The 27645-nt window shown below is 32.5% G+C and overlaps 2 protein-coding genes across 2 annotated transcripts in view; one reads left to right on the top strand and one right to left on the bottom strand.

Moving 5' to 3' along the window:
• Positions 1–4972: 4972 nt before the first annotated feature.
• Positions 4973–18623, bottom strand: LOC143079773 (dnaJ homolog subfamily A member 2-like). Its single transcript, XM_076255352.1, has 10 exons — positions 18492–18623; positions 16282–16341; positions 15531–15636; positions 14762–14897; positions 13729–13809; positions 12052–12185; positions 11633–11775; positions 9881–10079; positions 6880–7007; positions 4973–6004 (listed from the first exon to the last, which is right to left on the bottom strand). Exons 1-10 carry the CDS (start codon positions 18558–18560, stop codon positions 5816–5818), a joined length of 1245 nt encoding a protein of 414 aa, XP_076111467.1. The 5' UTR covers positions 18561–18623; the 3' UTR covers positions 4973–5815.
• An 8474-nt stretch (positions 18624–27097) lies between these two features.
• The window catches only part of LOC143079772 (uncharacterized), a 31399-nt gene continuing 30851 nt past the window's right edge, over positions 27098–27645 (top strand). Inside the window, exon 1 of the mRNA XM_076255350.1 lies at positions 27098–27289. The gene's annotated coding sequence lies outside the window, so the exon portion shown is untranslated. The remainder of the gene's footprint in view (positions 27290–27645) is intronic.

Below are 27645 nucleotides of genomic sequence, written 5' to 3'. Positions count from 1 at the left end.
TATTTGGTATGTGCGTACCTTGCAAGGTCTTCATGCCGTCAGACAGTTTCACTTGACCTTGACCTTATTTTATGGATACTGTGAACAAGGTAAAATTTTGGTGGTTAAGTCCAAATCTCAGATACTATAAGCAATAGGTCTAGTATATTTGTTGTATGGAAGGATTGTGAGGTGCACATGTCCAACTGGCAGGTGTCATTTTACCTTAACCTCATTTTCATGGTTCGGCGATTTTTTTGTCTGATTTTTTTCTTATACTGTATGCAAAAGGTCTACTATATTTGGTGTATATGATGATTGTAAGGTGTACATGTCTATCTGCCAGGTGTCATCTGACCTTGACCTCATTTTCATGGTTCAGTGGTCAAAGTTAAGTTTTTGAGTTTTGTCTTTTTTTTCTAACACTAAATGTAATAGGTCAATTATATTTGGTGTACAGAAATATTTTATGATTTACATGTCAGTCTCACAGGTTTTATTTGACCTTGACCTCATTTTCAAAGTTCATTGCTCTGTGTAAAGTTTTTGTATTTTGGTCTGTTTTTCTTAAACTATAAGCAATAGGTCAACGATATTTGTTGTATGGAAGGATCGTAAACTGTACATGTCTGCTTGGCTTGGTATATCTGACCTTGACCTCATTTTTATGGTTAATTGGTTAATGTTTAGTTTCAACATAATATCAATGGTTATTGAAGAAGGTGAGACATTTCAGTGTGTGCTTTTGTTTTTATATAGATTAGTTTTCCTGTTTGAATGGTTTTACGCTACTCATTGTTGGTGCCATTTATAGCTTACTGTTCGGTGTAAGTTGACTCCGTATTGAAAACGGTGTTATGACCTATAATGCTTTACTTATATAAATTGTGACTTGGATGGAGAGTTGTCTCATTGGCACTCATACCACATCTTACATCTATTAATATAGTTGACCTACTGTGCAAGTATCTGAGGTACGGACCAGGATCAAATGAACCCTGCCAGAAAGACATATACACTCTATAATCATTCCAAAAATAAATCAACTAGAGAGATGATTTAGTGGGCACAGATACCTGACCTAAAGCAAATGAAAGACCATTAATTTGTTAAGTCACTTTAGTGGTCCATAACTTCAATCTATTTCAAAACAAAGGTTCCCAATTTATTATCTGGAATTCAACAATAATTAATGTGTCCAGCAATCAAGAACCATAAATCTTAAATGGAAAAGGTGAAAACAAAGACAATTAAACTTAAACTGCCTCTTGTGGTAAGTTGTCTCATTAGCAATCATATCACATCTTTATATTTCTTACTAATCACATAACTTTAAACTTAATCACTGATCCATAAACTGAGGTTTAGGTCAGATAAACTGGTCTGATGAATATATGCCCAAACATCATTACCCTAATACTCATTAGTGAAAAATCAAGCAATTGACAAGGACAATAGACATTATAAAAGACACACACTTCACAAGATGAGGCATGCAACAGTTACATCTATCTTTTGATATTCTAAATAAACACCAATTTAGCTCCACCACCAGATTAGCATGTGTCTATTAATAGCTATAGTAAGGGGAGGGGATAGGCGCCAGAGTAAAGCAAGGCTATAGTTAAAGGAGAGGATAAGATGTCTGCTCAATGCTAGGCGGTGCGTTGTCCTAGATATGAGAAAATGTTCTAGCCCCTGTTGGAGATGATGTAAAGATTTAAAGCTCAAGTTTGACTGAAGGGGCGAGGCCAAAGAATATTCAAGGAAATAAGCTGTCCAAATACCATGGACCTACCACTTGTGATTGCCCATATCTAACCTAAGCACAAAATAATACATGTAAAATAAATAGTTTCAGTCTTTTAATAGACTATGACTAAGGGGCAGGGGAAAATTATCTCCATGGAAATGAGATGTGACAATGCTAATACAACTGCATACCAAATATCATTGACCTAATCACAAATTAATACATTATTGACAGGGCTGCCGATGGAAACAGCAGACATTTCTTTGGCTTTTTGTCTCCATCAAGGCGAGACAAAAAACAAAGTAACATATGAACCTGCTGCCACCCAAGCATTTGGTTGCATAAACCTCCCACAAGGAATGCTCAAACAAAAAGTTTGGAAAGCCTTTTTTGTTGACCAGTACATACATGGGAGATAGACTTACTAAAAAAGGCCCTAAAATGTCAAACACTAGTTTAAAAGAACTCGGATTCAAGGAAACTGTAAGCAAAAAAAAAAATAACTTTAGATGACAAATAGCAAGTTATCTTACTTTATTTGTAAAATTATCACATCAAGTATTTCACTTAAAAATAACATGCTAAATTTACAATGAAGTTGGTGAATCTATCTGTAAATTTTGTGTTTTTCAAATGGTGTTTTATGGTTATTATTATTATAGGTTGACAACCAAACAGGATAACAAATTAAAGTAATATGGCTATACTCTAGAACTATACAAGCTCATTTTAAACTTTGAATAAAAAGATGATTTTTACCTTTATAATATAAAACATTCAATTACAAGGTATTTTTGATACAACACCTTTTCATCATAATGTATTGTTAATGGCAATCTGTTTTTAGGAAATTTACCGGATTCACATTTTGAAAAATAGTTGTTAGTATTATTAATACAAAATAAATTTTACTGTATCTAGTAAATGCATAAGATGCACATTTTGAAAATTTACTTCTTGTTGCAACTTTATGGGTTCCATTTTGTTAATTTATGACTGACAGAAATAATAATACACAAATAGACATTATTCCATGTACCGGTATATCAAATCTCGAAGTTGAATCAATTTGGGAAATTATGTCTATGGAGTATACTTTCCATCCATAAAATGTTTGTTCTAAGAAGTGACAGCTTCTCCAATATTTTTATCTTTCAGCACCATTTTTTTTTTTTTCAATCTGTCAAAATTATAAACCATTGGATCACTCAAAATTTTAATACATTAAATATGTAAAATAAACATACACAATATTATTTCCAATGTTGAAAATCATAGAAGGTTTTAGGTTTACAGTAGTCATATGCATAGTATATGAATGTAAAATACTGAAGAAACTTATTTATTAAATGTTTAAATTTCCCCCTTAATAAGTATCTCCAGAAAATTGTTTAAAATGTAGAGCCTTTTTCTATAGATAAAACATAAACACAAATATATGACACGAAAGAAAAGTAGCTGAATAATGTATTGAATCTAAATGCTTCATAAAATAAAAAGAATATTTCAACTACAAGTTTTAATGATAACGTGTAACAATTTGGCAAAACAAAATCAGTGCCAATGAACCTACAGCATACAAGTTGCACATTGGACACAATAAAATAAGAACCAATATATTGAGAAGTAAAACGTATAATGTTGAAAATTTCTAATCAATCCAAATGTCCTTATAAAATTTGAACATGGCTTCCAAAAAATATTTTGTTGACGAACACCCTACACAATAATAAGGAACAATGTTATAAAATTTTAATTTTGATCTTTTACTGAAAAATTCCTCCAGACATTTTGTTCACTCCACTGGAATAAAACCACTTGACAAGTGTGACTATCAAACTCTTTTGTTTTAGGAAATGTAAAGCAATAGGAATATAAAGTAGAGCAAGAAATGGGAACTGGTGGTTAAATCCATATAATGATCCTAAAGGTCATTCATCAGATTGTATGTTGACATTATTGTAGAATAAATAATTAAACCCAGTCATGAAACTTCAACCAGAAGCAGTATGAATATACCAACAAAATGTTATTCTTAGAGGAACATTTACTTTGCACGAGATAAAACTGGGTGAATTATCAAGGATCACTATAATTCCATTAGAAAAATCACCAATCTAAGGGAATTTGAAATGCTTCACATTTATCCAGAAATTGTAACAGTCGCATTCATTTAAATAGGAATATCCCACTGAATGATATGTCAATATATGTAAATGATAGGGCCTCCAATAGATTTTTGTAGCAATATTTTAGACAGGTGGAAAAAGAAAGGCTTATCTGCTTTTACCAAAAAAAAATATCAATTTTTAAAAAACTTTTGGTAGTGTATGAGAACAAAAAGTTGACAAAATTTAACAGTAATGTTTACCCATACTGATCTCTAAACAAGCAATGATAAACTGTATGCTTTTTCAAAATGACATGTGGTGAAAATGTATCAAAATTCCTTTAAATATCTTAAGACTTCATATTTACAACAGATGAAAAGAGAAATGCTATCAAACTTTTTTTGAACAGAAATTGAAATTTCACACTTTTTCCTCCTCATTCCAAAAAATATTAGTGTTTTTATTATTAGGTCATTCTGTGATGAAACGCATACTGTGACATATAGTTAATGTCAATGAGACAGCTAAATTTCAGATGCATCTGAATCAAAATACAAACACTAAATTCAGTCTTTTAAAAAAAATGTCATTAAATGCCTGGAAAATCTGTCTAAATAAGGCATCGTGTATGATTTTCCAGAAGGCATTTCTTTTAAATCTTAACCTAACTCAATGTCACATACAACACAAAACATAAAGACTCCTTTTTATTTACAAGGATTAAAAAAAGATATCTGTTACATACATTGTTCCAGAAATGAAACTCTTGAATTTGACAATTGTTCTACTTCTGATGATTAATTATACTTGTTCAATGAAAACTTCAATAAGTTTACAATTTTGACATTTTTCAAGTGCCTACCACAGGTACTTAACAAGTTTTCATTGAACAGTCTGCTTACCACAAGTACCTAACAAGTTTTCATTGAACAGTCTGCTTACCACAAGTACCTAACAAGTTTTCATTGAACAGTCTGCTTACCACAAGTACCTAACAAGTTTTCATTGAACAGTCTGCTTACCACAAGTACCTAACAAGTTTTCATTGAACAGTCTGCTTACCACAAGTACTTAACAAGTTTTCATTGAACAGTCTGCCTTTCTGACAAGGAAAACATTGGACAGTACATAAGAAAACACAGAAAACTTTTTATTGTTCAGTTTATAAATATGATCATTTATTTCAACATTTTTTAGTTTAAGCTAGACAAATGCTTATGAAAACAATGCTCTGTACTTTAATAAATGAGCTACATCACAAATAAAATGAGGAAAGCTGTTAACATAACCATGAGCTAACTACATAATAAATAAAATTAATATACAAGTATCTGTCATATTATACACCTTATAGATACCAGCTGTATATTGGCTTGTGTTTATATCTGCAAAGGTAATATAACAATAAAAAGAATATTAAGAGTCTCTTTTAATATAAGTTTGGGGTTTCAATAAACGCTATTATCTATATGTCAATTTAAACATTTATATTTGATATTAGTCATTCTTCATTTAAACTTTATACATGTATAACAAAATTCAGAAGTTTGATTTTTCATTCTGGTAGAATACATAAAATCCAGCATTCAGAAATTTATCACCGGATAAAAAGTATAAATGTGTAGAAAATTTTCTACAAACAACATATAACAGCTATAAAAATATTCTGTTGACTTGATTTTAGAACACTTATACACTTTTTCATAAAAAATATAAAATGTGCAAGTCATTAAGAGAATGTGTTGGCTAAAATATCTGTTCTTACATAATGTAGATAGTGCAGATCCTAACTAAACAAAATATAAAATCATAATATAACCTAGACATCACATAAAATGTCTGTGATACAGAATTTTTTTTGCTGTAATTTCACTTGTAAAAAAAAAGTTGTTCGTCAGAATCTAAAAGCACACCCACATACGTTCCTTCTCTTTCACACTCCATCCTAATTTGAACCTAACACTAAATATCGTTATTGATGTGCACATTGCACCCTAGGTCCATGTCCTCCTTCTTCATCGTCATCATCCTCATTGTAAGCGTCTCTATTCCTCCTACGACCTCCACGACTTTCATCAAATTCTACTAAGTCCACTTCTTCTACATCTTCACCTGTCGGAATCTCACGTTCTGGTCTGCTAGGTAACAGGCTTTCTAGTTTCTGTAAAAACAGGAACAAAGGGTTTAAATAGCAGATTAAATAGCTTCTTCAAAATTACTTCAAGAAAATTTACCAGTATTAATTTGATACAACTTTGCAGAAATTCTGCTAAACTCATAGCATGTATATGAATTTGTTGACCAAATTTTATTGCTTTCAAATCAATTTTTTTTTCATAAAAATATTGTAATGTCAAGAGAATTCTTAAGACATTTTTTATTCAAACTGCTTACAACTTGATGACTATATCAAAATGTTTTGAATGAAGATGTTTACAAGTCCACCAGAACTGTTAAATATCAACAAAATTTTATCATAATGATCCAAATTACCTGTTTTACTTTTATACCAAATATCAATGACTAATTTAGCCAAACAATAGACAACTTTCGAGTTCGATGCATTTCCGTCAAAAACTCTGGATTTAGTGAACGTCATTTGTGCGTTTAGGGCGTCGTCACTTCCATTCCAATGTTGAGCGAGTGGTTGGAAAACTATAATTCTATATTGTACGAATTATTCGGCAAATTTAATTCTCAAAATTGACAATCAGCACTGCTGTCATTAGGGAATTGTCATTAAGTACCTACAGAACAACCATTATTTCTAGTTTATCCTGCACAATGACGATCACTAAAACGCTTGATGAATGTAAATAGTGCAGGGATACAGGCGACCCCCTCTATCTGGTAAATGACGTCATAAAGGGCCGCATAATTGACGAGTTGTTGCCGGTGACGGATGAACTCGAAAGTGGTCTATTCAACAATATATGTAGAGAGTAAACTTTCATTTTTTTCTGGATACTAATATCAATGGCTGAATATCAATTTTATATATTTTGATTTTTAAATCTAAATGTTAAAATTACTTACTTTTAACTGTTCTGGGTCAGCAAAGTTTTTGGGTGGGAAAGTGATATCAAATTTCACAATTAAATCTCCCTTCTCAAATGGATTTCTATACACAGACATGCCTTCACCTTTCACAACTTTAACAGATCCTGAAATATCACAAAATGTATGAAAATAAGGTTATATGTACAAAGTAATTTATCTCTACTATTCTCTCCATAAAGGATTGTTAAAAAAGTACACATGTTTAGATCTAATTTTATTTAACTGGTCTTCAGCTTTGTCGAAAGACAATGTAGTCAAGCAAGCGGAAATAATTTTTTATGTTTACGCCACATTTCCTTTTTTCATATTGAACATTGCAGTTGTACCAAAAATGTTTTCTACTGAAAAAGTTGAGGAACAGAACTAGTAACACACTGCTTTTAAACCTTCATCAGCACCTAAAATCATTCTAGGTTTTTTGTAGGGTTTGTGTTGATAAGTCCAAGTTGTGTTTTGCATATTGTTGTTTGTCTTATGATTTTAAAAATATGCAAATTATCAACTAGAGGCTCTAAAGAGCCTGTGTCGCTCACCTTGGTCAACAAAGGACACAGATGGATTCATGACAAAATTGTGTTTTGGTAATGGTGATGAGTTTTTAGATTTTACTTTACTTAACATTCTTGCTGCTTACAATTATCTCTATCTATAATGAACTTGGCCCAGTAATTAGTTTCAGTGGAAAATGTTTGTGAAAATCTACAAATTTTAAGAAAATTGTTAAAAATTGACTATGAAGGGCAATAACTCCTTAGGGGGTCAATTGACCATTTTTGTCGTGTTGACTTATTTTTAGGTCTTACTTTGCTGAACATTATTGCTGTTTACAGTTTATCTCAATCTATTATAGTATTCGAGGTATTAACCAAAAACAGCAAAATTTCCTTAAAATTACCAATTCAGGGGCAGCAACCTAACAACAGGTTGTCCGATTCATCTGAAAATTTCAGGGCAGATAGATCTTGACCTGATAAACAATTTTACCCCGATCAGATTTGCTCTAAATGCTTTGGTTTTTGAGTTATAAGCCAATAAAGGGCTGCGCTTTAGCCCATGATACGCCCGTTGCTCTTTTAACTTGTCTTTTATGCTTTAAATGAATTTATATGATCAACTAGAAATAATATACAAATCAAAAGGGATGTTACATTAATATATTCACCAAAGTTTCATAAAATCCCCCTTTTTTAAGTATAAAAATTCATTACTTAAGACAACGTAAAATCTAAAATTTATAAAAAATGGAAAGGGAGCTATGTCAATAGATATAAACAATTTATCAAAGTTGCATAAAATTTTGTGAAAGTGTTAGTTATTGTCCCAAAATTGGAAAATCCCCCCTTTTTTAAGCATAAAAATTCATAACACGGAAATGTAAAATCTTAAATTTATAAAAATTGAAAGGGAGCTTACATCAATATATATAAACAATTCACCAAAGTTTCATGGACATTGGTGAAAGCCTTTTTGAGTTATTGTCCGAAGTGTTGAAAATCCCCCTTTTTTTATGAATAAAGCCCCATAAATCCAAAACTTAAAATCTGAAATTTATAAAAATTGAAAGGGAGCTTACATCAATAGATATAAACAATTCACCAAAGTTTAATGGACATTGGTGAAACCCTTTTTGAGTTATTGTCCGAAGTGTTGAAAATCCCCCCTTTTTTATGAATAAAGCCCCATAAATCCAAAACTTAAAATCTGAAATTAAAAAAAAAAAAGAAAGGGAGCTTACGTCAATAGATATAAACAATTCACTTAAGTTTCATGGAAATTGGTGAAAGTGTTTTTGAGTTATTGTCCGAAGTGTGGACGACGGACGGACGGACAGACGGACAACGGTATACCATAATACGTCCCGTCTAAAAGACGACGGGCGTATAAAAACTGCATTTTACCCCTATGTTCTATTTTTAGCCATGGTGGCCATCTTTGTTGGTTGGCCAAGTTACTGGACACATTTTTAAAACTAGATACCCCAATGATTATTACGGCCAAGTTTGGTTTAATTTGGCCCAGTAGTTTCAGAGGAGAAGATTTTTCTAAAAGATTATCAAGATTTACGAAAAATGGTTAAAAATTGACTATAAAGGGCAATAACTCCTAAAGGGGTCAACTGACCATTTCGGTCATGTTGACTTATTTGTAAATATTTCGGTCATGTTGACTTATTTGTAAATCTTACTTTGCTGAACATTATTGCTGTTTACAGTTTATCTCTATCTATAATAATAATCAAGATAACAACCAAAAACAGCAAAATTTACTTAAAATTACCAATTCAGGGGCAGCAACCCAACAACGGGTTGCCCAATTCATCTGAAAATTTCAGGACAGATAGATCTTGACCTGATAAACAATTTTGCCCTGTCAGATTTGCTCTAAATGCTTTGGTTTTTGAGTTATAAGCCAAAAACTGCATTTTACCCCTATGTTCTATTTTTAGCCATGGCGGCCATCTTGGTTGGTTGGCCTGGTCACCGGACACATTTTTTAAACTAGATACCCCAATGATGATTGTGGCCAAGTTTGGTTAAATTTGGCCCAGTAGTTTCAGAGAAGAAGATTTTTGTAAAAGTTAACGACGACGGAGGCAAAGTGATGGGAAAAGCTCACTTGGCACTTTGGGCCAGGTGAGCTAAAAAAGAGGAAATAAAAACATGCAAGGAACAGTAATTTCACATTGTATTGTATGTTGTAGATATCAAGAAGCTAAGAACTGTAGATTCCATGAAAAATGCCTCAGAAATGTGTTAAAGACAGACGGATAAAAAGTTAAACCAGTATACCAGAATACTGTTCCACTAGAGGAAAGGTATAACATTAATGAGGGGTGTATATTAAAGACACAGCAATCCAACACCACCATAGAAAACACCAGAAATGTATGAAAGAATAATATTTGAATTAAGGGAAAAACAGCAAGGTCATTATATATAGTCTTATACTATAGTGTCACTTGACCTATGAATCTTACCTGGGTGTATAACTTGTCCAGGAGGATTTTTTATTAGTAAATCTCTACCATCTAACTGTTTCAATGTAAACTGGAACCCACATAAAGCTTCTGTTAAACTCAATGTGTAAGAACAAAGCAGATCTTCACCCTCTCTTGTAAAAACTTCATGATCTTGGGTTTGTAAAACAATTATCACATCTCCAGGTTCAATATCAGGCTGAAATAGTAAACAACAATAAATGTCAATACAAGAACAAGAATGTGTCCTCAGTACACGAATGCCCCACTCGCACTATCATTTTCCATGTTCAGTGGACCGTGAAATTGGGGTAAAAACTCTAATTTGGCATTAAAATTAGAAAGATCATATCATAGGGAACATGTGTACTAAGTTTGAAGTCGATTGGACTTCAACTTCATCAAAAACTACCTTGACCAAAAACTTTAACCTGGAGCGGGACAGACGGACGAACGGACGGACGCACAGACCAGAAAACATAATGCCCCTCTACTATCGTAGGTGGGGCATAAAAAGGAAATATAGATTCCATCACTGCAACAAGAGTATTACTCAAGACAGTTAAGTTTTAAAATTTAAAGCGTGAGGCTTGCCGAGCATATTCAATAATTAAAATTTAATTGTTGAGAGCGGAGAAATATCGTAATAGACGAGTTGATGGAATCTGTTTCTCTAATGATTTTTATCCTTCCTTTTCAAAGATTTGCAGAAAGTTGTGTTCTTTATATGTGACATCACCAGGCATGGTAACCTTTTTTTTTTTAACGTCACAATAGGAAATTCGAAAGATATCTAGATAATTTAACATGGTGAGAACAGACATTTCACTGTGACGAGAAATATTTTTCTCACACTGCTCAAGAAAGGTTAAAATAGCACAAAAATAACAGAAAATACAATCCACATTTGTCATCTAACCTTAAAAATCTAACACATTTGAAGACTTAAATATCTCTGATAAAATATAACCGTTGAAATATAAAATTAGGTCAACACTTTAATTGTACACATGTTTCTACAATGAAAATGATAAACTAAGATAACTGAGACTGGGTTGATTGTTTTAGATGGTCTGAACCCTTAACCAGTTACAAAAGAAATCAAATTTTCAACACTATAAAACCAGCAGTATAGTGACTTATTTATAAAGATCTAATATATTTTTAATTTGGTGACCTCAAACGACAATTTAAATTTCCAGCTGATCTGTTACTTTTTGTCTATTGTGTAATTAAGTTACCTCAACTTGTCGTAATTTTGCAATATTTTAAAAAGGATCATTTGTCCAGGATATTACGGCAGTAGTAACTTGAGATTCACATGAATGTCTCCTAATACCAATGTTAATATTATAAAGTGAGTGAACCTGAAGTTTCTCAATTGAATCCATATGTTAACTTAATTTTTCCTGATGTAATCATTTGAATTTGAGTCCAATTCTGTAACAATGAGTATAATTTTCGGCTCTCCCTTGACACCATCTGCGAGTATGGTCTTGAGAAAACGATGATAGTCCGTCGGAAGGGGACGATAAATGGCTGACCCGTGTTAAGAGAGAGCCATATCTCTTGCACGTTAAAGACACCCTTGTAGATTTCGAAAAAGAGTAGGCTAATGCCGCTACAAGGCAGCACTCGCACCCGCAAAGTGGAAAGGTATTAATATAAGTTGCAAAACTTGTTTCCCAATCCACTATAAATAAATATGTTTAAACTAATGAGTATAAATAAAATCATTATCATGTTACTAACCAGCTGATCTCCTTCTCCTCGGAATGGTATTTTCTGGTTATCTTTCATGCCTTTATCTACATGAACTTCTAACACCTTGGTCTGTTGTGTAACTTTCTTTCCTTTACATTCTTTACATTTATCTTTTTCACTAATGGTCTCTCCTATATAAATGTAAAACACAATGTTGTTATAAATTTCACAAAAAGATACAAGATAACTGATAATTCAACAATCCTCACCAAAAGTTTTGGTGAACTCAAGTGTTTCAAAAATGTAAGCATTACCTGCTTCTCAAGTGACTTGTTTAGATTACTCCAAGAAGAACTACCTTCAGATTCAGATTGTTAAAACATTTTATATGAAATGACTAATGTTTGAATTTTGTTATTTGTGCAATTTCTTCGTATTTTCAAGAAACTAAAATTCTAAAAAATTACCTTCTCCTCGACAGTCAGGACATATAGACTGCATCTGTTGTACCATACCGGGACCAAGCTGTCTCAATGTTACTTTCACACCTCTGCCATTACAGGTCTTGCATCTGTGCATAGCTCCCTGTTTACCACCAACCCTGATATCATTAAAAAAAAATATAACAATCAAAACATGAATTTATTCTATCCAATAAGGTTTTCTGAGAGTTATATATCCTGTTGGGTCATCACAATTTACCCTTTTGTTGCTTTTCTTTTTTGGACATGGTGTTGTGTGTTTTATTTGGTACTTGGTATCTTCTCCCTTTTAATTCAGATTATCATTAAGGCATGATTAATTAAATGATTAATGTCTGGCTCAAAATGGCATAGAACATTTTAGCAGGAAATGTGGACATAAAGCTTGCAAATGCATTAGTTTTTCACTTCTGTTAAGGTAAAACAAAAATATAAATTACACCATTGTCAATTAACAAGAGTGCACACGCTGAAATGTCTCGCCTTCTATACTAATCATTGATATTATGTTGATAGTCCTAAGTAAAAAGCTAAGCTTTATAACAACTGTACCATAAACTTAACATTAACCAAGATAACTAAACAAAGACCAATGAACCTTGAAAATGAGGTCAAGGTCAGATGAACCATGCCAGGCAGACATTTACAGCTAACAATGCTTCTATACAACATATATAGTTGACCTATTACTTATAGTTTAAGAAAAATAGACCAAAACACAAAAACTTAACACTGTGCAATGAACCGTGAAAATGAGGTCACAGTCAAATAAAACCTGCGCGACTGACATAAAGATCATTAAATATTTCCATACACCAAATATAGTTGACCTATGGCATATAGTATTAGATAAAAAGACCAAAACTCAAAAACTTAACTTTGACCACTGAACCATGAAAATGAGGTCAAGGTCACATGACATCTGCCCGCTAGACATGTACACCTTACAATCATTCCATACAACAAATATAGTAGACCTATTGCATATAGTATGAGAACAACAGACCAAAACATAAAAACTTAACTATAACCACTGAACCATGAAAATGAGGTCAAGGTCAGATGACACCTGCCAGTTGGACATGTACACCTTACAGTCCTTCCATACACCGAATATACTAGCCCTATTGCTTATAGTATCTGAGATATGGACTTGACCACCAAAACTTAACCTTGTTCACTGATCCATGAAATGAGGTCGAGGTCAAGTGAAAACTGTCTGACAGACATTAGGACCTTGCAAGGTACGCACATATAAAATATAGTTATCCTATTACTTATAATAAGAGAGAATTCAACATTACAAAAAATTTGAACTTTTTTTTCAAGTGGTCACTGAACCATGAAAATGAGGTCAAGGACATTGGACATGTGACTGACGGAAACTTCGTAACATGAGGCATCTATATACAAAGTATGAAGCATCCAGGTCTTCCACCTTCTAAAATATAAAGCTTTTAAGAAGTTAGCTAACGCCGCCGCCGTAGCCGCCGCCGGATCACTATCCCTATGTCGAGCTTTCTGCAACAAAAGTTGCAGGCTCGACAAAAATGTTTAGTTCCTTGTTCTATGTGTGCTGTCTTTAGTATATAAATTGATATTCTTTTTTTTTTAATGTACATCTTGTATACTAAAATATCATCAGATAAGACGTCTACTTACCCACTACATTTTGTACATATTGTAGTTTTGCTTAGTTGTAATTTAGAAGTCTTTCCATTATACAAGTCTTCTAATGTAACCCTGAAAACAATACATGTTTATTATTTAGATACTGCAGAATGAACAAGAATGTGTCCATAGTACATGGATGCCCCACTCGCACTATCATTTTCTATGTTCAGTGGACCGTGAAATTGGGGTCAAAACTTTACTTTGGAATCAAAATTAGAAAGATCATATCATAGGGAACATGTGTACTAAGTTTCAAGTTGATATAACTTTAACCTCATCAAAAACTACCTTGACCAAAAACTTTAACCTGAACTTCGCACTATCATTTTCTATGTTCAGTGGACCGTGAAATTGGGGTCAAAACTTTAATTTGGAATTAAAATTAGAAAGATCATATCATAGGGAACATGTGTACTAAGTTTCAAGTTGATGTAACTTTAACTTCATCAAAAACTACCTTGACCAAAAACTTTAACCTGAACTTCGCACTATCATTTTCTATGTTCATGATCAGTGGACCATGAAATTGGGGTCAAAACTATAATTTGGCATTAAAATTAAAAAGATCATATCATGGGGAACATGTGTACTAAGTTTCAAGTTGATTGGACTTCAACTTCATCAAAAACTACCTTGACCAAAAACTTTAACCTGAAGCGGACGGACGGACGGACAGAGGCACAGACCAGAAAACATAATGCCCCTCTACTATCGTAGGTGGGGCATAAAAACTAGTCTTTTAAAGAATTTTAACGTAAAAAGTTGACATGACTTTTATCTTCAGAAAAAACACTTATTAATATTATTTTCAATGCAAGGAATTTGCACTTCCTGACTTCCTGAGTAGAAAAAGGTGCTAGAAAAGACTGCTTGTTGTTAACAACATCTCTTATAAATTACTTTAAATAAGACATTTCAAATTGATTAATGTATAGATATCTTAACACATATTTGTAAACAAACACTTTTATATGGGATATACAAAATAAATTGTTCAAAATACTTTGAATATAAAACTTACTTTAAAGGGTGATAAGTGTCTTCTCCTTTTCTTCTTCCTCTCCTTGGTCCACCCATTCCTCCAAATCCACCACCAAATGGACTGCCACCACCAAATATTCCACCAAAAAGATCTCCAAATATATCTGGGAATCCACCTGTAGTTATAGAAATCTTGATATTGATTCAAATATCTTTTGATTGTAAACATGTAAATAGGCAAACGTATAAATCAGAGCAAACTTAATGCTTGAAGTTTGAAGAGTGTCACCATTTCATTAAACACACTTTTAATAATTGTTTGGAAAGATAAAAAAAAAAATCTGTACAATTATCTGAATAGAAAATGTTCCAAAACCTGCTATGAGCAGAAATGGTTCTTGTCATAATTATTGGAAATAACCACATATTTCAGGGCTAAATTTGTGCACACTATTTATGGAAAATCTGTAGTAATTAGGATCTATATCACAATAACAAGTTTCTTGACCTGAATATGGTTGATGAATACTCAATCTTTCTTAATTTTAAAAATTTATTTGTGATTTCTTTCATGGTGACATGAAAATCCACTGTGCTTAACAAGGTGTATTGCAGAGAATTGTTATTTAATTCAAAGCCCAATTTCTATATAAATATTGAGCAGATGTCAATTACTCCTTCTTAAAATAATAGAAAAGAAAAGACCCTATCTGATACAGAATAATCTTATTCAGATGTAACTGTGATGTACATATATTTCATTTTGGGAAAATCAAATTTCCTATGTTTTCTTCTTTAGCTAACTATACCTGAGGATCCAGCACCTTCTTTGAGTCCTTGTAAACCATATCTGTCATAGGTCTCTCTTTTATCTGCGTTTGATAGAACCTCATAGGCAAAACTTATTTCTTTAAACTACAATGGAACAAGAAGGTTGCAAATAATTTGTTAAATATAAACTATGGCAAACACAACTATAGACACATTACAAATTCAAAATCACGGTATTTTAGCTAATTTAACTACATGTATTAGTGTTCCTTGTCAGGATTGTAATGTATATAGACAAGCCTGTAAATCAGTGATTGTTATGTGTTGCTGTTAATGCTGTGCTGCATACTTGATTTACATTCCTTATCTCGTACATAAATTGGGCTGCGAGTTCTCTCATTTGAATTATTTTACATTTGTCATCTAGGGGCCTTTTATAGCCGACTATGCGGTACAGATTTTGCTCATTGTTGAAGGTTGTATGGTGACCTCTATTAGTTCATTTCTGTGTCATTTGGTCCCTTTTGATGAGCTGTCTCATTGGCAATCACACCACATCTTCTTTTTAATGAAAAAGTATAAAACCAATCTTCAGTTCTGAGCTAACAATATCCCTCCTAATAGAGATAAACATGATAATGCTTTATATTTAAAAAATCAATTTCTAAAATAATCAATGATTAAGTATACTATTTCAACTTAGGATTATATTTATGTAAAATAATTTTCCTTTAAAACCATTCTAAATGCTAATCATCATTTTATTCATCTATGATCACGTTTCCTTACCTTTTCACCTGCTTCTGGGTTTTTGTCTGGATGATATTCTTTTGCAAGCTTATAATATGCCTAAAAAGAAAGAAAAGTTTAACTAATGAGAACCAAGACACAACATTATTTATTAAACAAGAAGAGATACATGAAGTTGCAATCCCATCCTTATAGTTACACATACTGTTAGGCAGTAAAAAAAAATGTAATCTTGGTCAATGCTTTCACCTTGTTTCTCAAGAAACATACTGTCTTCAAATTTCATGAATTATTAAGGAAAAACTGCTGTGTCATCAACTAGATAAAAACAGGAAATTGTTGACAAAGCAACTGTGATTTCCAGCCACCAAGGCAACTCAGTATTGCTTTCAAAGTTCTTTACCCATTAATATGGGTCGATGGTAACGAGTTAATGCCTTTATTTTTATTCATTGGCTGTTCTATTTATGTTTCTACTTCAGGGATCTGCATGGATGAAAATTTAACGATGGAGGAATTTCCACCATTACAAACCATGTCTATGCTGACAGTGTAGCGTAATCAAAAGTATTTCATCCCTTCATGTAAGGGCTATTCCAGAAAAAAATGTATGGGGGGGTTGGAAGGCACTTTGTAAAATAATACATGGGTGATGGGTATCAGAGCAACTTTTCACGCTATAATGCACTATAATTCTCAATTACAATTGTCTGGGTGGTGGGTGCTGACAAAAACTGCCTTCCAACCCTCCCATACATTTTTTTCTGGAATAGCCCTAAGGAATGGTGAACAGATTTATAAATTGTTCATTTAAATTATTTCGAGAATGACCAAAAGCTGTCATGAAGGTTCCCAAATAGTTTCTTGCTATTTTTGGTAATTGTTATGGGGGTTAGAATTCATATTGAGCTGATTTTTCACAGACACTATCAAATTAAGGTCATGGACCCACGACTTGTATTGCTGATTTGCAGCAACAACAAAACAATTTTGTAGGGGTTATGTAAACATGGTAAAAGATGGAAGAGATTTTTAGGGCGACGTTGACGAATGAAAAGGTTTTTAAAGACTGTATTTAGTATGTTGATGCTATGCAACATGCATCTTTTGTGTCTGAATGTAAACCGGAAACATGGATGTATCAATTTGATTGTAAACTACGAAATGAATTCAGAATTACAATACATTATTTCTTTGGGTGAACAGTAAATATTTTTAAATTTTTACTTTTAACTTTTAAAGTAGTTCTATATTATCGTTACAAAAGTACTCGCATTATTTGTGATGAAATAATGTTGATATTTTACGTCTTATTTTGTACTTCTTAAAAAAGGGGGATGCTTATTGTGTAAGTCAATATAAAAGCTTGACTTGTTTAATTGTTTTCTTTGTAACTGGTTTATAAATTTATTTATTTAATTTAAATTTTCATTAGTATTGCTAAAACTTAGATGAATAATTCAATAATAAATAGTCTTAGACTCTTTCTTCAGAAAGTGTTCTCCTGTCAGCTTGTCGATCTACCTGTACAAGCTCAGGTTCAAGTGATTAGCAATCTTAATCCGGATATCCCTCAGGCATCAGTACTGTATTGGAGTATAATACAAAGCCTTAGGGTTAGGCAATTACATGCATTTGATTATAATTGCCCAAAAAAATGGCGTCAGGCGAAATAAATTTGAACGATGGCGTGGGTCATTTGATGATGGCGGAGGATATTTGAAAGATGGAGGGCGCCATCATCAAACAGGTCATAGAGATCTCTGCTACTTGAACTTCTAGTATTGAACTATGAATGCTTCTTTGTCTTCAAATTGAATCGATATGTAGTCAAAACAGGAATAAATCCATGCTGATTCTTCACTTATGGAATTCTGAGATCAGAAATTATTTTCTGACATGGGCCAAATCCGTCAGTTCTCAGAATCAAACAACTCTAAAAGTAAAGACTAACCTCAGAAAATATCCTCATTATTTAGATGATGATGAACTAGCTAAGCAAGATTACTATTTTTTTCTTCTATAGATTTTAAATGTTTAAAATTTGAGCATAAAGGTCTCGTTTAGATTAGGTAATACATATAGTTTGACTTATCATTGTGCAAGTTCAAACCATGGAACGTTCTAATTTTCTTACTGAAATCCTGAGTCACCATCCGCCTTTGAATGTGACAAAATACATATTTGAAATCAGTCAGGTACAGCTAAGGCGTAAGGATTGACATTTACTATTGCTTTTTCATTGATACCTTTTTGATTTCATTGTCTTGGGCAGATCTACTGACGCCTAAAATGTCGTATAATTTTGAGTCTGCCATTTTCACGAGGTTCGATGATCAAGCACTGCCACCTATGACAGGAACTAGCGGTTGCTACATTAAGGGGAAATAATATTTCCCGCGTTTTAAGTCTCTTTCCTCCAATCTTTTGAAGTTTTTAATATATACATGTACTGGAAATTTTGTATTAGACAATGTCAACAGAGGCGGATCCAGAAATTTTCATAAGGTGGGGCCCACTGACTGCCTAAGATTGGGCCCGCTCCAGTCATGCTTCAGTGATTCCCTATATAACCAACCAATTTTTTCACACAAAAAAAAAAGGGGGGGGGGGCATGAAAGACTCTCTTAATCCAACTTAATATAATATCTGTGGCATTGAACACTCTGATATAATTTTAAGAAATAATGTCCTTACTCTATATGAATTCTAAAAAGTCTATTAGAAAGGCTGGACGAATTATATGGTCACGTACGTGTATTCAAGACTGTGCTCGCGGCAATTACATCCGTACGACCGAGATACAACAGGATACATTAAAGGAAAAAAGAAGTTAATATCTATAATTCGGATATATTACTTTTCAGTGGTGACACAAAAAGACAATTCTCAAATTTTAATGTGTTTTTTTTTTTTCTATTTAGCTAATATTCATGATGATTTGATCTTTTTTCAGTGCTATAGAGCCGTGACAGGGACTTTCAATACTATATGTTAGTATTATATAGAAAGTACCTGACAGTGATGACAAAATCACAATGATTTGTCATTTATTCTGACAGAGACACATAATATATACTAATTGTATTATATGTCTCTGATTCTGATTTCCATATTTTATTTTTAGTTTTAACGAGTCTTTTTATTTTAACTTCTATTCTAATTTCCAGGAAAAAACATGCACATATCAGCAAAAGCACTGACGTACAATATAGTATTACGAACGATTTTTGTTTATGAACATAGTATGTGAGGGATAACATAAGGCTTGTTATCAAGAAACTTGACCAGCATCACGAATTAGTCAATTGATTATCGATTGTACATTATAATCCTGACTTGGTTATTAACTCAAGTGTACTATCGTTAACGTAGATATATGTTAAACTTGGCAAAACAAAAAAAACTCCACACATTTCCATAAATCAGCCGAACCGGAAGCATCAAGAAACGCTACAATGAAGTTTGGTTTTGCGAACATCTTTGTCATTCTCAGTAATAGCGTATGTACGATATGTGTTATCAGTTGCCGCTGTAAGCATTCAGATAGCGAGCTCAGGTTATTAAAATGTTTTACTTAAAAATGGGTCCGACTTGTCAAAATGGATGAGCACTGATGAACCGGTATCATTATTTACACTAGAGATATATATGTTCGTTTAAAATTTTGCAAGCAGATCTCAACGAAGATGAAATTGGAATCAATTTTATAAATCAAGAGTTACCATCACAAGTTATCTTTTTTTTTTTTGTCAAATTTTATGCATTCTTTTTAAAAGCTTCATCCGGCTGGTTTTTAGACTTATACCTCGAATTGGACATAAGAAGTCATCTCAGTATCAGAATCTATGACAAGCGAGACGATTTTAATTTTGAAATTATCAATTTTCCGAACCTTAGTGGCAAAATACCAACTTCACCTGCATATAGGATATACATTCCCAAACTCATTCGGTATTCTAGAGTTTACAGCTCAGAGTTTCAGTCAAAACGTCACCAGTATTCGAGTAGAATGTTGATGATCGAGGACAATGTCAAAGAATATCCGTCCTTTTTTTTTTCTTCTTCAAAAAAAGGTTCATCGGAAGATACCAAGACCTTAATTTTCAACGGTTGATAGTGCGTCTCCATATTTATACGTTCCGTCCATGTGTTATTGTGCTCTGTCATGTTTTTGTATTCTCGTCTTTTATATTTGCTAATATGCCTTATATATATATGTATGTCATTTTGTTTTTCTTTGTTGCCATTTTTTAAAATAATTAAGATTATAATTTACACAATGTTTAATATCCATTTTTAGATGGTGACGTTAACCAATGTCACCATCTTATGGTGTTTATATTTCTCAACATGAAACGAGTGACTTGTGAAAAATTATGTTTATCCAATTCTTAAACCAATGCATGTAATAAATCATAAACTTAGTCTTCTGTGCACGATTTTAACATTTCTTACGCCAAAATATCGTATAATCGTCAACTTTTTTTTCTCTCTCTGTTTGTTCTGATTTAACAAATATGGCAGCTTATTAATCGCTGTGTTTTTGAAGCCGTAGTTTACCTTGGCGATTGTCACCTTATAGTAAACAATCAACAAAGACGTATGGATATTGAGAAAGTGTATAACATGTACAATCAGATTATAGTTTATTTCAATGACAGATCCATGCGTATTGCGATCACCGGATTTTTACTAGAAGGGTCACGCTAAGGTCACTTGCATACGGAAAATATTTCGGCGAATTGCTTCCTAGAAGCAAGCAATTGTAAAAAAAGAAAACTTCTTCTATAAATGTGTACAAATTAAAGAATTTTCTTTTAAAAACAGTTATGTACATAAGTTTTATAATGAAAACTATCCATTTAGTTATAAAAAAAAATATGCATATTTTTTTCTTTAAGTGCGGTTTCGTATGATTTTAATTGTTCGATTCGCTCGTGTATGTAACAACGTATTAGATTTAAACGAAAGAAATCCTTGAATTACGGAAAAATTATTAAATTTTGGGTTTTCAATATCACAAACTAGTCAAAACATTTACTTAATTTTTCATTGTACTGATGAAAAAAACCCAAGATAACAATGGATACATAAATTAACAAAGTATGCTACTATAGCAGTTAATGACATTTTGCTAATTTTTTTGTTACCTATTCTCACATCGGACTCGGACTTATTTTAAACTGAGCTTTACTGTACGTATTGCTGTGTGTTTCTTTATTCTACATTTGAGAGAGTTAAGATCTCATAAAACATGTTAAACCCCGCCACATTTTTTAGCCTGTCCCAAGTCAGGAGTCTGGCCATTGTTAGTCTTGTATGTTTTTTTTTTTAAATTTTAGTTAATTTATATGTATTGGAGTTGAGTGTGACGTGCATTTACAGCCACATTATGTATGTATGTGCCTGTCCCAAGTCAGGAGCCTGTAATTCAGTGGTTGTCGTTTGTTCATGTGTTACATATTTGTTTTTCGTTAAGGTTTTTATATAAATAAGGCCGTTAGCTTTCTCGTTTGAATTGTTTTACATTGTCATTTCGGGGCCTGTTATATATAGCTGACTATGCGGTATGGGTTTTGCTCATTGTTGAAGGCCGTACGGTGACCTATAGTTGTTAATTTCTGTGTCATTTTTGTCTCTTGTGGAGAATTGTCTCATTGGCAATCATATCACATCTTTTTTTTTATTGTACACATTTTTTAGTTAGGAGTCCGCTTAGGCTCACCTAAGTGTACAGGATTTTCTCGCAGTGTTGAAGACCCATTGGTTGCCTCCCCCTGTTATCTGCTCTTTGGTAGGGTTGTTGTCTGTTTGACATATTCCTCATTTCCGTTTTCTATTTTATAGTGTACCCTTATTTTTGACATGTTTACCTATTATTGAGCCTTTCATTTTGACAATTGATAACTTGGCCTTTCCGTTTTGAATTCTTCTTGGATTTCGGTATTTTTTTATTTTACTTTTCTATTGCATCTGTATATGTTATATTATATACAGTAATATAGTTGAGAGAAAAAAATAGAGACAAGTAAGTGCCTGTGATCTTTCTTCGTAATTCCTTCATGGCCTATTGATGGATTAAACAAGTGGTTTTGTTCAAAAATTTAATTGAGAATCCCCTGCACATGGCCTAGGACTATACTACTATAGTAGTACAATAGTCCCAAACATGGCATTCCAAATTGGGATAAACCAACTTCGGGTCACCGGCTTTTGGACGGAAAAGACCAGTTTGAAATAAAGTTCCATTTGAGATAACGAATTACGATTTATATTCAGATACCGAAAATCGCCATGATTGATTAATAATTCTATGCTTCATAAAATGTATATCTTCTGCTTTAGATTTATCTCCCTTTAGCCGTAGAGTCTAGAGATCTATATAAATTATTACACATTTTATTTCCTGTATTTAGTTTACAGCATAATTTTTTCAATGTTGTTTTCAAAATATGACAAAGTTTTCTCATATATATGCATTTAAAGACTTGCCAGATGTCTAATGTTAAATTTTTGATGGCCTTATTAAAAAAAATACTAATTTACTATAGAAACCTATTGGACATGTATTGTTTGACAAAAGCTTCTGGCGAAAATTATCGGTTTTGTATGATTATCTGAAAATTATTTTATACAATTTCAGTTACCAACTATGAAATTTTAATCATTCATCTTTCAAAATTTATAGAAATCAAATAGACAATATGTCGGGCCATTTTGTAGGTGACTGCTTGTCTCATCGGAATGTTTAAATCAGATTGGTAACCAAACCACAATCTCCTTCATCATAATTTCTATCAACAAATCGATTTGAAAAAAAAATCACAATCTGAATCCAGTATGCAAGAGAAGAGCAAGTGTTATTTCATAATTCCAAAATTTCACTTAACTGCACGATTTACTTCGGAGGAAATAAAACGGAGAAATCATTTATTGGAAGGTTTTAAGTTTATTTTCGAGAAAAGACGTCTGGTTTGGAGATAGTAAAACCAAGTGTTGATAGGATGCCACGCCTTCTTCATGCGCATTGTGCCTGCTGTAGATGCCCGGAGTAACTTGTTGATCTTCAAGATATCTGACCCCGTCCAGTACGGCCATGATTTCGAATCGAACAGTGTGAAAAGTTTGTTCCTTCTCCATTTAATCCATACAATTCTTTTGGAATTTTTATCCCTTTCAAAATATTTTATTTTGAAATGCAGAAGACCATAGAAAGAGTTCACTTTCTATAGGTTAACTATGAAAAGAGTTTTGTCTTTTTTATTAAAGAAAATTTCAAATCTGAAAATTCTTTAACAAAAACGTATGTCAATAAAAAAATGAAAATTACCTATGACTTTGCCACTACATTCATTTATCTTCCGTGTCATTTACTTTTTGTTAAAACTTATATAAGAGAGGAGAAGATACCAAAGGTATATTCAAAATCAAAAGTCAATGACAAACTGATAACGACAAGGCCTCAAAAGAAAAACGACGAACAGAAACACACTAGTATATATATATATTGCGCCGTGTTTGGAAATTTTAAAATTGTATCAGCGTTCGCTTAAATTGTATAAATTTCAAGATTTTGATAGAGTCTTAATTTGAATTTACATGATTCATTTGACATCGTGCTATTACCGAGGAAGGATATCTGTTATCCGAAATATCTAACATATTGTTCGTTTTATTGTGCTTTTTGGTGATGTTGTACCCTTTTAGACTTGTCATATATTATTTTAGTGTACTGAATCATAGAAGAAATTCTAATAGGAGTTTGAAATTGCATATCAATGATTGAAGTTCAACATGGAAACCCCACAAAGTAACTATTTATAGATTAAAAAAAATAAGGAGGGGGGATTTATAGATTTTAGTTTCGTGTTTTTTTTTTTTTGTCTCTATTGAGTCCAGGGTTTAACATAGGAACAACAATGATATGTCTTGTAAAGAAACCTTAATTCTTAAATTTGACTGCACAACACCAGATGTACTTTTCGACAATAAATTTCTCCTCGGTGATGATTGAGGCTGACATTTTTGATAATCAAAAACTAATACAAACGTCGAAGAACATAATACTAGTATCCGAAAAGAACAAACTGAAGCAGATAAATTCCCCAATTTCGAATGAACTAAGTTTAATATATCATAGCAAATTTTCAAACATTACCGTATTATCATGCCAGTACCAAAGTACCAAGCTACTAAAAGACTAAAATGTTTGAAAATCCAAACCTAATATATATATATATATATATATATATATATATATATATATATATATATATATATATATATATATATACACTTTGAAGATCAAACATATATACGAAAAGGACCAAAATGAGCGGGAGATACATATACTAAATTTCGATTTTATTTTCTAACTTATATTTAGCTAACTTCAATAAAACATTAATGTATGTTCATGCCATTTCCCAAGTATCAAGCTCCTTGGCTTGTGATACCAGTGAGGACTTACAGTCCACCAGGAGAGGTATCGATTAGATAGTAATAAATAATAACCTTCAAACGGTTAAAAATTGAATGCACCGCACCATTTGCGCGTTTCGATTATAAATGTGTTTTAGTGGGCACGCTTTTAGATGATTGAAAATCCAAAAACATGATACAGCCGTTGAAGAATATATATATAACTGAAAGATCAAATGAAGAAGACATAGTCTCAAATTTCAAGTGAGTTTTATTAACAACAACGAAACAACAATTAGGCGGTCGTTAACTGAAGAAGAAGAAGAACTTATATATGTATACGATGTGTCCTATACCCCACCATGCCAACCTCGTGCCTAGTGCAGAAAGCCTGATTTAAATATTTATCTTTTCAAGTTATATTTTGTCTTCATCCACTAACTCACAGACAGATATTAAGATATCAAGATTCTCTACATTAAGAAGCCATATCAGTTTTTGGCTAGGAATCAAATGCATAAAGTTAGGGCATAGTGAGTTAACAGTGGAATTTAAACAATTTCTCTTATCTTGAGATGATATGCACGAGAATAAAAAATGTTTTTCATCATCAACTTCATGTGAGGTGCACCCAAGACATATCCTGTCTTATCAGAGAGTACCCTGATAGTGACCTTGTTTAATTCTTAGTCTGTGAGAAGAAATACTATATATATAGTCGAATTAATTTTATGGATTAAAGAGAAAAAAACATATAATATATGTGATGGTGCATTGTTCTCTGGTCCCACCATAGCAAGGATGAAAATTAGACTGCGTCCTTTGAATGTGATTTCATGTTTACAAGTCCATGCAGTTGAGATATGCATGCATGCTCACAAAAGCAAGCATTCTGACTTTGCTGAGTTTGGACTGTTGGATTACTTTTCAATTGAAATACCCAAGTCAAAATGTTTGTATTTCAAAAGTCATTGAAATAAAAGAAATAAATGGGAGCATCACTAAAAAGGTGGAACAATTGTGTGCATACCGGCATATATAACCTCACCATATTAATGCGATTAATAACAAAAAAGAAAAGAAAAAAACAACAACAATATCAAACTTGTAAATATAAAGACATTTTACTTTTGTATCTTCGTTTTAAAGTGAAACATTTGAAATTCTGCTATAAAAACAAAACTTTTTAACGTGAAAAATACTGTGGGCTTTCCTCGCGTAGGAAGTACAGCCCATATAATATTTGCTTGTTTAGTTGGGTTACACTTATTTTTAGTATAAAACACACTCTCACCCATGTTAAATTACGCACCCACTTAACAATTTCAATTCTTATATTTAGGTCCAATTCTAACTGATAGTAAGAGTGGGTCTTGTTGTGGACTAAGCGTGACGCAGGATAGGCTATTTCGAGTTTGTAATCAACGTACAGTACGTATGGCCAATACATACACTTTTTACACTGGGAGAATATCAGAGGCGGATTTAGAGGGCACGAGGAACAGACCCTAGGAGCAACACATATATGGTTTATGCATGTTTCACTCATAACGTTGCCTTGTCTGACCCGGCCTCCCTCAATACACATACTTTTCAAAATCTTGGATCTACATCTGAAAATAAATTAAATCATCGCTCTCAGTGTGAGTTCCAAATAGTTTACGAAAGTGCAAACCTAACTTGCATATGGAAATTTTGAATTCTCATAAATGCTTTGCATTGCATTTCTTTATTTTAGCTTTAAACATATAATGTGCAATACTGCTATCCGTAAAAATCTAGGACATGGATATCAAGTTACATGACTGCCCATTTGCTGGTAAGCTTACAAAATCTGTAATGCCAAGGTTAATAACATAAATAGACAGTAATTTCATACGAAAAAAAATGTATTGATTAAAACAGTTGCATTCGCTTAATTGCAGAGTCGCTGAGCGCACTTATAACGTAAGGGTCTTCAGAGACGTCCGCGTCGAAGAAGTGAAAAACTATATATCTACCTGTAAGCACTATCATAATCAGTTAATTAATGATAGTTTGGTTGGCAGCAATATATTTTAGTAATATTTAAGCATTTAATAGAATTTGATACCTAAAAATGTAATTTTTGTATTGGTGTCAGCTGGGATACCAAATCATGGCAAAATTAACTACATCTGTTATTGTACGTTGACGCGGCAGATATGCAAAAAGCAATATATTCATTCACTGAAGGTTAAACTAGAACTATATTTGTAGATTACAAATAAACAAAGGTTTTAATAACATTCTCCGACTACTTGTACCTACAATGTATGTCGTCACAAAGGTAAAAAAAAATGTCACTGTTGGTCAGTAAGATGGTCATCAACAGATAAAGGAAACAATTAAAACACCACACAACCACCTGTACAGCATTTAACCGAAATCTAATAAAATCTAAATCGATCTTGAAAACTTTTTTTCCATAGCAGACGAAAAACACAAAGTTACAGAACACTCCTAAACAGAACAAAGAGTTGTTACAAACACTCAGCGAATACAGGACGTGGCAGTTTAACAACACGGAACAAATCAATAGTCCATGATCTAAGCGACCTTCAGCCAAGGTAGCGTGTCATAACAGCAAGTCAGTGACTATCTGGTGAGTAAATAAACACTATATTTGTCGTTAAAAGAAGGTTATTTGGTCAAATGGAAGATTTTACGAGATTGATAATAGGTAGAAAATACAGTTTTGCTAATTATTTTTACAAGGAAATGTGAAACGAAACGACGAAAACATGTTTTCCACTTCGTGGGCAACTGCATGGTCACACTGCCAAGTAAGATGGCTGCGTTTGTTTGCTCGTATAATTTTCGATGGAAAGTGTCTAGTTTATTAAAGTTATATTTTTATTTTTAATATGTATTTAAAGATATGTTGTTTGTAATTATAAGAACAAAGTATATTTACAATGAAATGAACAAAAGCTGTCTAAGCTGTTGATGTTATCGACT

Source organism: Mytilus galloprovincialis, chromosome 6 (assembly GCF_965363235.1).
Source record: "Mytilus galloprovincialis chromosome 6, xbMytGall1.hap1.1, whole genome shotgun sequence".
NCBI classification, from domain to species: domain Eukaryota; kingdom Metazoa; phylum Mollusca; class Bivalvia; order Mytilida; family Mytilidae; genus Mytilus; species Mytilus galloprovincialis.
The sequence above is the reverse complement of the archived record's forward strand: the minus strand, read 5'-3'. Positions and strand labels throughout refer to the sequence as shown.

Bases quoted from the DNA above. Each gene is read 5' to 3' on its own strand.
- LOC143079773 (XM_076255352.1), bottom strand. From the start codon at position 18,560: ATGGCAGACTCAAAATTATACGACATTTTAGGCGTCAGTAGATCTGCC. The intron at 14,898-15,530 runs GTATAGTTAGCT...CTATAACTACAG, and splicing joins AGAAGGTGCTGGATCCTCAG to GTGGATTCCCAGATATATTT. The intron at 12,186-13,728 runs GTAAGTAGACGT...TAATGATATCAG, and splicing joins ATATGTACAAAATGTAGTGG to GGTTGGTGGTAAACAGGGAG.